The 17,574-nt window shown below is 43.7% G+C and overlaps 1 protein-coding gene across 1 annotated transcript in view; it reads right to left on the reverse strand.

The window, feature by feature from the left end:
* The window catches only part of rasgrp4 (RAS guanyl releasing protein 4), a 48,121-nt gene that overhangs the window by 5,280 nt on the left and 25,267 nt on the right, over window positions 1-17,574 (reverse strand). The window contains exons 8-16 of the mRNA XM_080771568.1: window positions 14,324-14,440; window positions 13,297-13,572; window positions 9,735-9,815; window positions 4,452-4,556; window positions 2,458-2,567; window positions 1,909-2,059; window positions 1,058-1,094; window positions 392-523; window positions 74-234 (exon numbers count right to left, since the gene is read on the reverse strand). Of these exons, the coding sequence (XP_080627694.1) occupies window positions 74-234; window positions 392-523; window positions 1,058-1,094; window positions 1,909-2,059; window positions 2,458-2,567; window positions 4,452-4,556; window positions 9,735-9,815; window positions 13,297-13,572; window positions 14,324-14,440 (1,170 nt within the window). The remainder of the gene's footprint in view (window positions 1-73; window positions 235-391; window positions 524-1,057; window positions 1,095-1,908; window positions 2,060-2,457; window positions 2,568-4,451; window positions 4,557-9,734; window positions 9,816-13,296; window positions 13,573-14,323; window positions 14,441-17,574) is intronic.

The following is a 17,574-nucleotide window of genomic DNA, read 5'->3' on the forward strand; positions in this document are numbered from 1 at the left end:
AGACACATTGTTTATTTTTCAGAAAACATTTGTGGGGGCCGCATGTGGCCCATACATGTATGCCGGTTTATACCTTCACCGCCGGGAGGGAGTGGTGGTGGTGTCCTCGCCTGCTGTCTCTCCTGTCCGGCATCCACACGCCGGGGTCTGTCTGAGTGGAGCCGTCACTGATGCTGTTCCTCCCGTCTGAGTTTCCCGATGGGGGGAAGACGAAGGTGTCCTCCTCTGAGGAGCCTACAAACGGCCACAACAGGAGTCGGACAGGTAAGATTTGCATGTTCTTATTTTTTATTTTATTTAGACGGGACAGCGCATATAATTGATTCTTGTACTTCAGCATCAGTCAAATATCCTAATAGTACTAATAGTCAATTTAAAAAGAATGACGTACTCCAGCTGTTGCCCTTGGTTCTGAAGTCCGGTGCCGGGGTACACGGACAGGACCCGCCCGAGGCTTTGTGCTTCTTCAGGCACTCCTTTGCCACCAGATCCCGGCAGTGTTTGTGACAGTTCACCCCACAGTCTGAGCAGCGAGGGATTTAACCCGAGAGGGAGAGAGAGAGAGAGAGAGAGAGAGAGAGAGACAAGACAGACAGACAAGGGTGAGGCTTTGAGATACAATCTTAGAAACTGCCTTCACTGATAACCCTATCTCGTCGTTCAAGACAGGAAAGAGGGGGTGGAGAGAAAATAATCTGTGACGGATTCCAATTCAGGACATCAAAATGAGGTCTGTGCGTTTTTTCTTCTTAATCAAAGACATCAGTGTTCAACTAATACCGGTATGCTAATCTTAGGTTTTAACATGCTTTGTAGCCTCTTGAGACAAAAGAGGGCGCTGTTTTTCCCTTTATTTAGTTTGCAGATGGGTTCTCAGATTGACATGATTGTTGCGACATGTCAGTCAACCACAATGAGCCCCATGGCGTGCCTCCCTCCCTCCCGACATATTCTGGAGCAAATCGATTTGGCGGAAATAGCTGCTCTACATGCTCGACCCCCAAAGGTGAACTCCTGTCAACAACAAAGCATAAGAGTTGAAGTGGTCACAGCTTACCTTTACAGTGGTAGCCCTGTTTGATGACTCCCCATAACTATACAAGAGAGGAGGCAGAATTCACACATAGCATCAGGGGACGTGCAGAGGGTGTTAGAGAGGGCACATTTTGACAAAAGCAGATCTACAAGCTTGCAGATCTGCTATTTTCAGGGCGCAACCCAGCACTCTTTAGCTATAGAGATGCGGCCGGTGTACGACATGGATTTGGAAACAAATTGCTTCAACGCAAAAATACTGTGTTCAAGTTCAGGAGACTTCGGGGGGTAAAAAAAAAGCAATTCTCCTGAATGCTGCCTTCCTTCCGGCATGGTGTGGAAAGGAGTGGCATTTTGCATTTCTTCCGCCATAGCAAATGCTGCATTTGTGTGGTCTGGAAAAGGGCAGTTTTAAAGGCGGGTAAAAAGGGCACATAGACATCACATGGACATCAAAGACATTGTCTATGTGTGCACCTGTCCCTGATTAGCATGCTCACTCACTTACTTGCCAAAATTGATTTCTCGCTGCGTTTTTAGATTCGGCAAACATATTTTCAGCCGAAAGTTTTATCCCGAAGACCCCCAAATTCACGACCCCTCCCTCAATCTTTTTTATAAGTCATCTGAAACGTTAATATTGTAACTGCCAAGGCAGCGACAATTTTAGTTATGAGCCATGAACATCATCAGTGTTATGATCAAAAACCTTCAAATCTGGGAAAAGAACCGTTTACATTTTTCGGTTAACATTGAAGTGGACGGAGGGGAATCCTTTTTACTGTTGGACCACAGCCTAAGTCATTGGCAGTAGAGATAGAAACACAATTCAAAACCCCAGGTGATGACTAGTATAAAACTGTATACACTCACAAAGCCTCTGCACTTGTCGCAGAATGTCGGCCGCTTGTACGTGGTCTCGTGGAAGTTGTGCACGGCGTTGAAGTTGTAGCCCAGCTTTGCACACACGGACATTCCCCTCATGAAGTAAGAGGTGATTTCCTCATGACTGATCTGGCCCTGTCTGGGAGGGGTGGGGTGGGGGGGAGGGGGGACATTTTTTTAAAGCAAGATGACTGGAGCCGAGTGAGAGCAGATATTTAATACACTTGTTGTTTAGGTCTTAAAGTATCATCAAGTATGACATAATTAGCACCTCCGTGGCTCGGGCCATATAAGTAGCCTAGTAGGGGTCAACGGTTTCCGGTCTAATACTAGTAGGGCTGTGCAATTTGAACCAATATAGCAGATCTACCAGCTCACAACATGCGCAACGCGATGTGACACATTGTGAGGGGGTCATTCCTAATACGTTCCCCAGGTTCTATGTTCCCCACTTACCTTAGGGTTTAAGGCCTATTCATAGTCTGGTTTTGACAGTTTGGATCTGGTCACCCTATAGGCATAACTGTGATTCCTCACCTTTCAGTCTCTTGCGTGCAGAAGGAGAAGGGGAAGTTGGCTGCAATTTTCTCAAAGTCCTCCAGGGCCATGCAACCGTCTTGGTTCTGGTCGTAGTTCATCATTATGGACTACAGGGGGAGACAAAACAACTACTCAGCAGAATGCCGAGTACACAACATCGGTTGGTGAGTTGGTTCTGCTTTATTAGCAATGAGGAAGTGAAAGAAGAAGAAGAAGAGGCCATTGGCAGGGTTGTAAAGTGAACAGAAGAAGATCTGTCACAGCTTACACATCCCCAAGCATCCTGGGGTGTGATTGGACAGAAGATATGTCACAGCTGACACATCCCCAAGCATCCTGGGGTGTGATTGGACAGAAGATATGTCACAGCTGACACATCCCCCAAGCATCCTGGGGTGTGATTGAACAGAAGATGTGTCACAGCTTACACATCCCCAAGCATCCTGGGGTGTGATTGGACAGAAGATATGTCACAGCTGACACATCCCCAAGCATCCTGGGGTGTGATTGGACAGAAGATATGTCACAGCTTACACATCCCCAAGCATCCTGGGGTGTGATTGAACAGAAGATGTGTCACAGCTTACACATCCCCAAGCATCCTGGGGTGTGATTGCACACACCGAGATTAAAACAGGGTGCATTTTGCATCCCAAAACACAGTTTATAGTTAAAGGACCACTTTTCAACCTATCTTCATATAGTAGGTCCTCACAAATAATCATGAAAAAATGTCGCAATTTTTTTCTACTACTCAGTCTGTGTCTCATAGGAGGGCTGTGGGCAGTTCAGAAACCGTCAGAAATCATCGATGGGGAATACAAGCTAATAGAAACTGCAGGCTTACTAGTCCTGAAAAGTTGCAATACGAACATGGAAGCTAGCATTTGCACGATAATGAAAATCTAAACATTTTTGTAAAATAATATTGTTTAAAGAAAAAGTCTGCCTAATGATGATGTCACTGGAAGACAGTTTCTAAACTGCCCACAGCCCTGCTATGAGACACAGACTGAGTAGAAAAAAATTGTGCCATTTTATCATGATTATTAGTGAGGGGACCTATTATATGAAGGTAAGTTGAAAAGTTGAAAAAAGTTGAAAAGGGACGCAATAAAACAACAACCTCTGCATCCACGGGATGCACTACTGTACTACTGTACTGTTTTTTAATTCTAGTTTATTTTGCTAGCTTTAGTTATAATAATAATAATTTATTCTGTTTTCTACATGAATAATATAACCACATTATAAGTACCATATAAAATGAAATGGTAGTTAAATGCTGCAATTTGTAAAAAATGGCAAAAATATGACTCCTAACGTCGTTGAAGTGGGACTCATAAAATGTCCCTGGGACTCATCTCTAAAAGTCCATCCCTGCATCCTGGGACTCATTACATTGAAAACCAATTTACATCACTGCACACATTCGCAGTTAGAAAGTACTCTGCCATTCTTTCGGGCCAGTAAAGAGTATTGGAGTTTTATTTTATTGTGCATATATATATATATATATACTGTAGGCTATTATGACTCATACCCTGGCTGAGTCTTTGGTGCTGCTGCCTCACAGGTATATATTTATTTGTCATGGATTGGCAGTCGAGACGGGACAGGAGGGACGGGACAGGAGGGACGGGACAGGAGGGACGGTCTGTCGCGGCGGCGTGATAAGACGATCGACAGCAGAGTAACAAAATACAGAACACATTTGATGAATGAATATCACTAAAGTTGATTAATGCACATCGAAATGTGTCCACATTTTTATTGACATAACAATGACAAGGGGTGGTGGTACCCTGTTTGCTGTTTCTCTGGCACGCACGCACACTCACGCACACTCACTTACGCACACACACGCACACACACACCCTTTCAGATGTGTGCCGATTAGCCCAATCTCAGTGTGAGCATTCCTCCATGCCACGGCTAGCTCCTCCTCCTCCTCCATGCAGGATTCAAAGCCCCTGCTCGGCCGTACTCACGTCCACCAGATGTTTGACGTGTTTGGAGATGGTGTCGGGGTCCAGCCTCGGTTTGACCCCAGGTTTGACCCCAGAGCCCCACTCTGGTTTGATGGGAGTCAGAGCCTGAGGGAGAGAGAGAGAGAGAGAGAGAGAGAGGGGGGGGGGCATGATGAGACCAGTGTTGACTAAAACTATGACGGAAAAATGATCGTCGACTACCTTTTTACACTGACGAAAACTAAATGAAAACTAAGCTATGACGACTAAGACTAACTGTATTGATGATTTCGTCAACAAATAAAAACGTGGTGAAAATAGCTGATCTACAAGCTCGCGTTGTGAGCTTGTGGATCGGCTATTTTCAGCAAGTGTAAAATGAGCCATATTACGACGGCATCAAGGCCCGCCAAAATACATTTTAGTCGACTAAATCAACTGTAGATTCAGTCGACTAAAATCGTATGATATTTAGTCGACTAAACACAAACATTCCAGGCGACTAAAATGTGACTAAAACTAAGTGAAAACTATTCGAAAGACTATGACTGAAACAAAAATCTAAATGTGCTGTCAAAAACAACACTGGATGAGACCGTCATGATATTGAACACGTAGGCCTGGCCTACCCACCACGCTAACATAACGCATGCCCCTTTGATGTGGCCACCTTTGATGATTTCTCAACAATCGGGGGCGATGTTATTCGCTTTTCGGTTTTGTACCAGTTTACCTACAAGCCACAGCATAATGCCATAATGAAACCCTGCAGTGGTTTAACTCTGAGAGTGTACAAAGGTTGTATTCTCTCAAATAGAACAAACGGAAAGGTAGGAGCGCACACCAGTAGTGACGAGGTGCTGCTGACCACAGGAGATACAACTCTGACGTAGACACGATAATAGGAACTTTAATAAACCAACCAAGCAGGTTTGCCGAAACGTTGGTTTATTAAAGTTTCTAACATCGTGACTATACGAGCTGTGCGTGCGTCCTCTTTTCTTCAGTCAAAGTATTCTCTCAAATACAAAATGGATGTGTAGTGTATGACAGACGGGTGTTATGATTATGAAAGGTTCATTATTGTTCTTTGATTGTGAATTACGACATTCTTTTATAACGGAGCATTCAAGTGATTTGGGTGATTTGGAAAAAAACCTCCGGTCCTCCCCGCGCACATCTTGTTACCGGACCGGAGGAACTCCTTATATGGTCCGCCCCGCGCACATCTTGTTACCGGACCGGAGGAACTCCTTATATGGTCCGCCCCGCGCACATCCTGTTACCGGACCGGAGGAACTCCTTATATGGTCCGCACACTCTAGTATAGTTGCGAACGCAGTGATTGCGAACGCAGTGATTGCGAACGCAGTGAGCACTTACTATGAGACCTAGCAGATCATGTCTGTCTGTCTGTCCCGCTTTTGTGCCCATATATGGAGCTGAGTGATTTGTGTCACCATGACTCAGCCATAACCATATAAGGAGTCCCCAAAGCAGCTATACGTCCAAAACCCAAATATGTACGAGCTGCGTTCGCTTCCCGCGTTTGCGCGTCTTACTGGTATATATAGTAGGGAGGATTATCACAACAAAACAAACAAACAAAAGTGAATTTGAATGAAGTGAAATCACTGATATGACCTTTAAGTGTCATTTCAGCTGCACAGCAAAAGTCCTGAGTCTTGATTCAACTATGAGCGTCTCAAAATGGTCTGGATCAGTGATGGAACAAAAAAACGATCACTATTTTACTGTGTACCGTAAAGGGTCTTCAATTCTACCATTCATCACCACTTCACTTTGTAGCTCATTATTACATTATAGTCTACTGTCTGTTGTATTTGTGTGTTGTGAAATCTATAGTCTGGCTCACTGAAAGAGAACCACATAGTTAGGTAAAGTTAGCTTAAGTTGTGGCAAATCTGCAAAAAAAAGAAAATTAAATGCTTACCACTAGCTTTCTTCCCAGATGTGTTCATAAAGGTGTCTACTATCACAGAAAGATTTGTTCCAACCCAACTCCCTTGGGAAACTTTGTGACAGCTGCTGAAAGTTGGGGTACCAGTCCATTATCAACCAATATAAGGCAAAAAAATCCAAATTTCATTATACTTGTGACATGTCAAACTAGGGGTTTTTCAAGATTCTGAATAAAATCACTCCTTTGCCTAAAAATTCCCATATCCATCATCACAAATGTGAGAGGTCAGCACATTTGGGCACATTTGGGCAAGTGGCTATGGCCCAATCTAGCCCAAGGAGTATTTTTGAATGGATTCAGCATCATGAAAACCCCCTAGTTTTGATGCTACTTAAAGTATAATGAAATGTGGTTGATAATGGTAGCCCGACTTTCAGCAGCTGTCACAAAGTTTCCCAAGGGGAGTTGGGTTGGAACAATTTTCTTTCTGTGATTGCGAACACATGTAGTGAGCACTTACTATGAGACCTAGCAGATCATGTCTGTGTGCATGTGTCCGTGTGTCCGTCCCCCCTTTGTGCCCATATATGGAGCTGAGTGATTTGTTTGTCATTGATGCAACACACTCCATATTTGGACGTATAGCTGCTTTGGGGACTCCTTACATGGTTATGGCTGAGTCATGGTGAATTGTTATTGCAATTTATGATCTGCGTTCGCTTCCCGCGTTTGCGCGTCTTACTCGTAGTAGACACCTTTATGAACACATCTGTGAAGAAAGCTAGTGGCGAAAAGAGCCTGTCAACAATGTGCTTCTTTCCTATTGGGTTTTGACGCGGCGGTTCACCAATGTCGAACTCCACGCGTTAAACAAGTATATATTTTCTACGTGCGAGCATAGACATGGTAACGCCCCCGCCTGCCTGCGATTGGCCTATAATACCGACACTGCCTGAGGATAGTCTGCCGCGAGGTTAACGCCGCGGTGGGAAATAAATAAATAATACAAGTACAATAATAATAATAATACAAGAGAATGACAGTTTCTATTTTTGTTTTTATTTATTTTTATTTTTATTTTGGTAGAAGAGGCGAATGTCCGTTGGCCTGTTTATTTGTATACATGCTGTGTAAACTACCGCAACCCCTTCGATCCCATAGAATGGAAGTGAACAGGACTGTAGCAATATTACACGAGAGGGTGTGGGTTTAACGTGATTATTGCCACGACAGTGATGCGGTCAGGAACGAGACGAAGTCGAGTTCCACAAGCATCACTGAATTGACAGTGGACCTCCACCACTTGTGTCGCGATTGGTGCTTCCTGGACAGAACGACAGCCTATATACAGTTTCAAAACTAAGGGATTTCAGTATGTTAATGTAACCCAGCCAACATGGCAACCCAAAAATGGCAACCCATGTCAACTGTCAAGGCAGTATAAAGGTGACATCAGTTCCTGCACTCCCCACTCCCACCTCATGCAAGATGGCCGAAATGTTTGGCAGCAGCATGGCAGCAGCAGGTTCACTACTGTGACAATCCTTGGTTACTCTTCGTGACTGTTAACTGTGAGTGGACGACCCAATTAAGCATTACACTTGTTTACAACAGGGTCCACCATGTTCAATTCATCAAAACATTTAGAGACGTACAAATAGACACTTCTATGTAGTTAAAGAACAAAACAGGAATTCATCATAAATGAAGCAAAAAGGGAAAATAAACATATACAGTGAGGGGAAAAGGGGGGGGCTTTGAGAGCGGTTTTGAAGGAGTCAAGGGATTCACATGTCTTAATGACTGTTGGTAGGGCGTTCCACATTTTGTGGTATAGGAGCGAAAATAATTTAGTCCCTTGTTTGTGCCGAATCTGGGTTGTACATGGTTTGTTGCACTCCCTCTGGTGTTGTTGGTGTGAACTTTGTTTACATTAAGGAAGTATCTAGGTACATGGGTATCTTGGTGGTGTATCGAATCTTGTGGACCAGACCCATTGCAAGATGCTGTACTCTGTCGTGTCGTCGACCCTAAGCCATCCCAGCCTGTCAAAGTGGGCAGGGGTGAGGTGGGTTCGGGGGGTGAGGCCAAGTAGGAGCCTGACCAGTTTGTTTTGGGAGGTCTGGAGCCTTGTTTTAAGGGCCTTTGAGGTGCTGTGGTACCAAGAGGTGCATGCATAGTCAAAGAAACCTTGTACGAGGGCTCCTGTTAAGGTCTTCAAGGTGTTTTTGTTGACCAGTGAGGAGATCCTGTAAAGGAATCTTGTTCTTTGATTTACTTTTTTGATTACGTTGGTGGCCATTTTATCACCGGAAAGATTGGCCTCCAGGATGGAACCTAGGTAGGTCATTTAATCTTTACGTGTGATAATATTGTCACCCACTCTAACCAAGAAGCCATCTGCCTTGCTGAGATTATTATTTGATCCGAAGAGAATGGATTCAGTTTTTCCCAGGTGTAAGGATAGTTTGTTATCAGCGAGCCAGGTGCAGATTCTACCGAGTTCAGAGCTGAGGGTCTTTTCAACCTGCAGTTTGTTCCTGTCCGAGACCAGCAGTGCTGAGTCATCTGAACAAGTTGCAGTCACAAGCTGATGTCATGTCGTTTACATATATTAGGAACAGTAAAGGCCCTAGTATGCTTCCTTGTGGAACAGCTCACTGGGAGGGGGGGGGGGGGGGGGCAGTGTTCCGTTCACCTCCACCATCTGTTCTCTCCCCTCCAGGTAGGATTGCATCCAGCTCACTGATGTGCTATCAAAACCAATAGCTTTTAGCTTGTTAACCAGTATGGAGTGGTTCAGTGTCAAAAGCCTTTTGGAGGTCCAGCATGACCATGCCGCAGTATTTGCCAGCATCCACCTCGTGTTTGATGTGGTCGCTCAAATAGAGGAGGCATGTGTCAAGTGGAGCGGGATGTTCTGAAACCAGGGAAAACAGAGCAGCTGAATTCTTTGTTTTGATTAGGTGGCGAACGGTGCTGGTTTTGATCCACGGCTAGGAGGTCGTTTCAACCAATCAGATTGCTTCCTTGAAACGACCTGTTGTATAATGTACATTAAATGTCAGTGCTGCACGACCACATGCTCTGATAGTCTAATATTAATATTGCACCACATGCTAATTAACACACACATACTTTGAATGAACATTATTTTATGCTTTAGCTATTGAAAAATAGCAGATCTACAAGCTCACAGCGCGCCACCGAGTGGCGCGCTACGAGCTTGTAGGTCTGCTATATTTTTTTTAATCGAAGAGCGACTGACATAGAAGACATTTTTTTTAAATCTGATCTCAGGTCAGAATGAAAACTGTCAGGATGTAGAAGACATTTTTTTTTAATCTGATCTCGGGTCAGTAGATAGTGAATATACTGACCTGTGTCCTAGGGTTCCTGGGCTCCTTGGTGTAAGACAACTCGTAGATCTCGTCCTCCGTGTAGTACAAGTCCAGAGAGAGCTGAGGAAACAACAGGCATAGGATAATATAGAGCGTACATTTAAGAAGTTCCCCCAAAACCATTCTCCTATGCAATCAATTGTCAACTATGAAGGGGCGCTCAGTATAGGGCCTCACTCACACCTTTACAACAGACTGATGTATGCTTGTTGTATGAGATGTATAGCTGATGAACAGTCCAAAATATTGTATCAAACCATGTGACTTCCATTGGAAATGCATTGGGGCGGCCATGACACTTACATCTTGCTTACATCTAGCATGCATCAATGTTGTATGCTAGATGTAAAGGTGTGAGTGAGGCCTTAGTAATCTTAATAATTAGTGATGTATGCAGCTAATGTACATTTCCACATACAACCTAACATATATTCAGAAATATGATGCTGGTCAGCCTAAGTATTATGTAAGATTGGTTGTGTACAGTACACACACACACACACACACACACACACACACACACACACACACACACACACACACACGTACATAATCCTGGTGGAGATTAATTACATATTTGTGCACCAAACAAAAGGTGATTGAGGAAATGAAAGCGAAACTTTGGCCAAAAACATACTTCTTTTTCTTCTCTTGTTATTTCTAATGGTATGTTTTGAGAGATATTCAGGCTCGGAAAGCTGAGTGGGATACAGTTTAGGAGAGAGCGACAGTAGGGTTGCTGACAGGGAGATACAGTGTAGTAGAAACAGACAGTGGAGACAGTAGGGTAGCTGACAGGGAGACAGTGTAGTAGAAACAGACAGTGGAGACAGTAGGGTAGCTGACAGGGAGACGGTGTAGTAGAAACAGACAGTGGAGACAGTAGGGTTATAGCTGACAGGGAGACAGTGTAGTAGAAACAGACAGTGGAGACAGTAGGGTTATAGCTGACAGGGAGACAGTGTAGTAGAAACAGACAGTGGAGACAGTAGGGTAGCTGACAGGGAGACAGTGTAGTAGAAACAGACAGTGGAGACAGTAGGGTAGCTGACAGGGAGACGGTGTAGTAGAAACAGACAGTGGAGACAGTAGGGTTATAGCTGACAGGGAGACAGTGTAGTAGAAACAGACAGTGGAGACAGTAGGGTAGCTGACAGGGAGACAGTGTAGTAGAAACAGACAGTGGAGACAGTAGGGTAGCTGACAGGGAGACAGTGTAGTAGAAACAGACAGTGGAGACAGTAGGGTAGCTGACAGGGAGACGGTGTAGTAGAAACAGACAGTGGAGACAGTAGGGTTATAGCTGACAGGGAGACGGTGTAGTAGAAACAGACAGTGGAGACAGTAGGGTTATAGCTGACAGGGAGACAGTGTAGTAGAAACAGACAGTGGAGACAGTAGGGTTATAGCTGACAGGGAGACAGTGTAGTAGAAACAGACAGTGGAGACAGTAGGGTTATAGCTGACAGGGAGACAGTGTAGTAGAAACAGACAGTGGAGACAGTAGGGTTATAGCTGACAGGGAGACAGTGTAGTAGAAACAGACAGTGGAGACAGTAGGGTAGCTGACAGGGAGACAGTGTAGTAGAAACAGACAGTAGAGACAGTAGGGTAGCTGACAGGGAGACAGTGTAGTAGAAACAGACAGTAGAGACAGTAGGGTAGCTGACAGGGAGACAGTGTAGTAGAAACAGACAGTGGAGACAGTAGGGCAGGTGACAGGGAGACAGTGTAGTAGAAACAGACAGTGGAGACAGTAGGGCAGGTGACAGGGAGACAGTGTAGTAGAAACAGACAGTAGAGACAGTAGGGTAGCTGACAGGGAGACAGTGTAGTAGAAACAGACAGTGGAGACAGTAGGGTAGCTGACAGGGATACAGTGTTGTAGAAACAGACAGTAGAGACAGTAGGGTAGCTGACAGGGAGACAGTGTAGTAGAAACAGACAGTGGAGACAGTAGGGTAGCTGACAGGGAGACAGTGTAGTAGAAACAGACAGTGGAGACAGTAGGGTAGCTGACAGGGAGATACAGTGTAGTAGAAACAGACAGTGGAGACAGTAGGGTAGCTGACAGGGATACAGTGTTGTAGAAACAGACAGTAGAGACAGTAGGGTAGCTGACAGGGAGACAGTGTAGTAGAAACAGACAGTAGAGACAGTAGGGTAGCTGACAGGGAGACAGTGTAGTAGAAACAGACAGTGGAGACAGTAGGGCAGGTGACAGGGAGACAGTGTAGTAGAAACAGACAGTAGAGACAGTAGGGTAGCTGACAGGGAGACAGTGTAGTAGAAACAGACAGTGGAGACAGTAGGGTAGCTGACAGGGAGACAGTGTAGTAGAAACAGACAGTAGAGACAGTAGGGTAGCTGACAGGGAGACAGTGTAGTAGAAACAGACAGTGGAGACAGTAGGGTAGCTGACAGGGAGACAGTGTAGTAGAAACAGACAGTAGAGACAGTAGGGTAGCTGACAGGGAGACAGTGTTGTAGAAACAGACGGTGGGGAAACTGAGAGAGAGACAGACTGTAGGAAACCGACAGGGAGATATTGTAGGAGAGACAGATAGTATAGGAAGACGCATTGAGAGCTTGTAGATCGGCTATTTTCAATAGATTTTCTACACATTCTGAACTTGTGAAATGGGACATTCTGCAATATGAATACTTGTACTTTAAGTACATTTTGATGCCGATGCTTTTGTACTTTTACTTAAGTACATTCTCAATTCCGTACTTTTATTTGTAACGAAGTAGTTCTAAATTGCAGTATTGGTACTTTTACTTGTAGCAAAGTGAAGATTTTGTATTTCCTTCCACGTGCACTAATAAGCTTTTGTGCACTGTTCCTTGGAAGTGCGTCAATGTTGTCAGAATTACTGGGAAAGTCTGAGGAAAGAAGACATTCCACAGAAAAGGCAGTTAGAATCTCTGCCGTCTTAATGCTGAAAACAGCCGATCTACAAGCTCACATCGCGGCGCGACGCGTTGTGTGCTTGTAGATCTGCTATTTTCAGCATGCAACCAAGCGTAAAATGACTTATACTGGATCTCTTGTCCACTAGTCCATTCCTAACATTCTAGTCTAGTTTTTATTTGTCAACGAAATTGTCAGTATATTTAGCCATGTGTAGTTTTAGTCATCATGGCTTAGTTTTCATTTAGTTTGAATGTCAGTTTCTCAGTGAAAAAAGGTAGTCGACAAAACATTTTTCGTCTTAACCCATTTTGAGAGGAAACCCATTTTCGTGTTAGCATCATGTCGTGCTTTAGCTATTGAAAAAATAGCAGATCTACAAGCTCATAGCGCGCCACCGAGTGGCGCGCTATGAGCTTGTAGGTCTGCTATTTTTGAAAAAATCGAAGAACGACTGACATATAGAAACATGGCTTTTTCAAGAAAACTGTCAGGATGTAGAAGACATTTTTTAGAATCTGATCTCAGGTCAGATTGAAAACTGTCAGGATGTAGAAGATTTTTTTTTAGAATCTGATCTCAGGTCAGAATAGGCTATAGTCTCCGTGCGTCGGTCGAGGCACTCACAGTGAGCAGGTGCAGGAGGTCCTTGTTGGACTCGAAGGGCGGGGCTTGGCCGTGGATGGCCAGCAGGTCGCTGATGTTGCTGTAGAGATGCTGCAGCTTCCCCAGGTTGATCCGGTCCTCGTCCAGGTAGTCGGGCAGCGCCTCGTTGAGCGAGATCAGGTCCTTCAGGTGCACGCCCAGGATGGGCACCTTGAAGCCCACGCACTCGCCGTACACGCGCCGGTAGTTGCTGTAGTTGCTCCCGGAGGACAGCAGCTCCGTCATCTCGCCCAGCGCCTTATAGAGAGAGAGAGAGAGTGGAGATTGTTTGTTTATTGTTTACTAGCCCTTACCCGTTGTGAGATACAGTGAGGGTACTGCGCCCGGGCGCATTTTTTATTCACTAATAAATTCATTATTAATCATTAATGTGTCAAATCGAAAAAAGGTTAAGTTAAGACCTCCATATAATTATGGTCCATGCCTGTGTGAAAGGTGGGAGTGATTGGTGCAGGCAATGATGAGATAACGCGCTGTTTCTGACATTCATTCATTCAGACGTTGTTAGAATTATAGTATGATGATGATGATAAGGATCCCCATTAGCTTTTGCCTTGACAAAAGCTAGTCTTCCTCATGGGGTCCGACACAGACAAAACATTTAACATTTAACAAAGGCAATACTTACAATTGTTTACAAACATTTATATATTTATAATATAATCCTTCTAAATTCATTAGATTAATTTCCTCATTTCTCCCAACAAGTTTTACGGCAGTTTTCAGCACCGTACGGCAGCATGTAGCCACGCTAATCCTAACCCACAAATAAACCAAAGTACAAGAAAAACTAAAACTAAACTATAACTAAACTAAAACTAAACATTTCACCAAAATAAAAACTAAATAAAAACTAGCAAACCCCGCTCTTAAAAACTAACTAAAACTAACTGAATTAAAAAATATATATGTCAAAACTAACTAAAACTAAACTATAATGAAAAAATAAATAAAAAAACTATTATAACCTTGGGCGGTTCAACGATACCTTAGTGATGTCCGGCGTCAGCAGGTTGGAGGTGTCTTTGAGCCTGGAGATGGAGCTGTGACACAGACCTCCTGTCACGGCCATCAGCGTGTTGAAGTTCTGCAGGGCTCGCAACCTCTGTGCGGATCAGGAGATAAAAAGAAAAGAAAGCTCAAGAACTTGTTTACAGCCAGGCCCTGCTCATAGAACATTTCATGGTAGGGGTTCAATGCCTTGTCCAAGGGCACTTCAGCGTTGGTCATTTTAACGTGCCGGTCCGGGGATACGAACTATAGCGACCTTCCGATATCAAGACCGCTCTGCAAACCGTTCGGCCAGCGCTGCCTCTATGAACACATTTCAGTCAGTGTTGTTTTTGGCAGCACATTTCAATTTTAGTCATAGTGTCTTGAATAGTTTTAATTCAGTATGAGTCACATCTTAGTCACCTGGAATGTTTTAGTGTTAGTCTAGTTTTAGTCGACTAAATGTCATAAGATTTTAGTCGACTAAATGTACAGTTGATTTAGTCGAACAAAATGTATTTTGGCGGGCCTTGATGCCGTCGTAACGACTTGTAAATCGGCTATTTTCAGCATGCAACTAATTGTAAAATGACACATACTGGATCTCTTGTCCACTAGTCCCTTCCTGACATTTTAGTCTAGTTTTTATTTGTTGACGAAATTGTCAGTATATTTAGTCTTAGTTTTAGTGATCAACTTAGTCTTTAATCTTTATTTAGTTTCCATTTTTCATCGTCTTAGTTTTAGTCGACGAAATCAACACTGATTTCAGTACAGTACAGCCATACGAGACAAGGTTGCTTTCTTAACCCATTCAGGGTATGCAGGAACCCCTTTTGGTGTTTTAAGCATTATATGTTACACTTTAGCTATTGGAATATAGCAGATCTAAACGCTCATAGCGCGGCACCGACTGCCGCGCTACGAGCTTGTAGATCTGCTATTTTTGAAAGTTCTTTTTTATATATTCTTTCAGAGCAAACGTTTTTAAACTCCAATATTTGCTTCTGGGAGGGGGTCCCTGGAACTGCATATTTTCAGATGGGGGTCCTTGACATGAAAATGGTTGAGCGCCACTGACACATAGAAACATAGGTTTTTTAACCCATTTTAGGCAGGAACCCATTTTCGTGTTAGCATCATGTTGTGCTTTAGCTATTGAAAAATAGCAGATCTACAAGCCCACAGAGTGGCGCGCTATGAGCTTGTAGGTCTGCTATTTTTGAAAAATCGAAGAGCGACTGACATAGAAGACTTTTTTTTTTTAATCTGATCTCGGGTCAGAATGGAAAACTGTCAGGATGTAGAAGACATTTTTAGAATCTGATCTCAGGTCAGAATGGGTTAAGACGTGACGTCAGCTTTGCATTCCCTATTGGGTGGGGGGGGGGGGGGAGTGTTGTGTAATATTAGGCACGTGCACAGGTAAACGAGTGCACGTGAGGTCGTGAGCAAAGCTTTCATCTTGAGCGACAGACGTCAACGCTGCGTTAAAGGCCACTGAAAAACAAATTTACAAGTGACCCAGTTTTGCGGCCTTTTCTTTGTCAAGACGGGGGAGCCTTGCATGTCCATTACTATATAGGGTGAGCAGAAGTTAACCCATTCTGACCTGAGATCAGATTCATACGAGGTTTCCACTGGACACACACTGGTCTGATGAACCCATTCTGACCTGAGATCAGATTCTAAAAAATGTCAGTCGTCCTTCGATTTTTCAAAAAATAGCAGACCTACAAGCTCGTAGCGCGCCACTCGGTGGCGCGCTACGAGCTTGTAGATCTGCTATTTTTCAATAGTTAAAGCACAACATGATGCTAACACCCAAAATGGGTTCCCGTTCAGAATGGGTTAACTGAATAAAACAAGTTATACCGGTGTACTTTAACAAAAAGAAAAGCCTCCATATGTCCATCTTATCTCAGGGAAATTAAAAATAATTAAACCATGCACACTAATGAAAGTATTCCCATTTGCAAATTATACATTCGCAAATACATTTATTTAGTACTTCATTGGTGTGAAGGTGACGTCGCACCAAGCCTATAGTAGGTCTTTTGTCTTTTTCTCATGTGTTTTTTTTCTTCCCTCAGAGAGCAAAACTTATATAACCGAGCAATCATCAGACCAATCTACTCCAGCCCCATTTAGACCATTTGGACCTATACAAGCTCATAATAGCAGATCTACAAGCTCATAGCGCGGCACCGAGTGCCGCGCTATGAGCTTGTAGATCTGCTATGTTTCAATAGCTAAAGCATAACAGAATGAAAACAGAATGAAAACTGTCAGGATGTAGAAGACATTTTTAGAATCTGATCTCAGGTCAGAATGAAAACTGTCAGGATGTAGAAGACATTTTTAGAATCTGATCTCAGGTCAGAATGGATTAAAACACCAAAAGGGGTTCCCGTACAGAATGGGCTAGAGAGAGTGACAATCAGATGAAAACTACGCTCCTCTCTCCCCCATCTCTCGCCTGTTCTGGGTTCATCTAGTGTTGCTCTCTTGTGTAAATGTACATGCCTTCTATCTGCAAGGTATACGTATACAGTAGCAGTGTAGGATTGATTGCCGTCTCTCAATGTGGAATGGATTTGATAATAGCGCTCTGAAACAGACTGCACAGGTAGAGACACTGTATAGCACTACTTTATAGGTTCCACACATTTAGACCTTTAGACGTCGAAATAAAAAGAAATGTCTTCAAAATCCTGACATTTTTCTGAAAAACCATATGTTTCTGTGGTGCCATGTCAAGGAACCCAAAAATGATATGTAATATGCCTCCGCCCCCCCCCCCCAATCTGAAAATTACCCCCCAGAAGCAAAGATTTGAGTTAAAATGTTCACTCTATAATAATATATATTCAAAGATTTGAGGCACATTTTCACAATCTTTTGAAAAATAGCAAAAAAAGTTTGTAGCGCGGCACCTATGATCTTGTAGATCTGCTATTTTCCGGACGGACCCCCCATTTGAAATCATGTGCCAGTGACCCCGATAGGGGAGGATTTTTACAGCTCTAGCAGTGATTTTCACACGCATTAGGTTACGGAACCCCGATTTAATGGCATTTCTACCCCATTTATATTGTAAAACCACTGTTAATTTAACTCTGAGAGTGAACAAATGGAACCAAATGGACCCGTTAGGGTCCTAACTATCTCTAATTGAGCTATAGGTACCCCCTGGAACTCCCTCAAGTACCCCCAGGGGTCCCCTTTGGACCCCACTTTGGGAAC

This window comes from Protomyctophum bolini (genome assembly GCF_963924005.1).
Source record: "Protomyctophum bolini genome assembly, chromosome: 9".
Lineage (NCBI taxonomy): Eukaryota > Metazoa > Chordata > Actinopteri > Myctophiformes > Myctophidae > Protomyctophum > Protomyctophum bolini.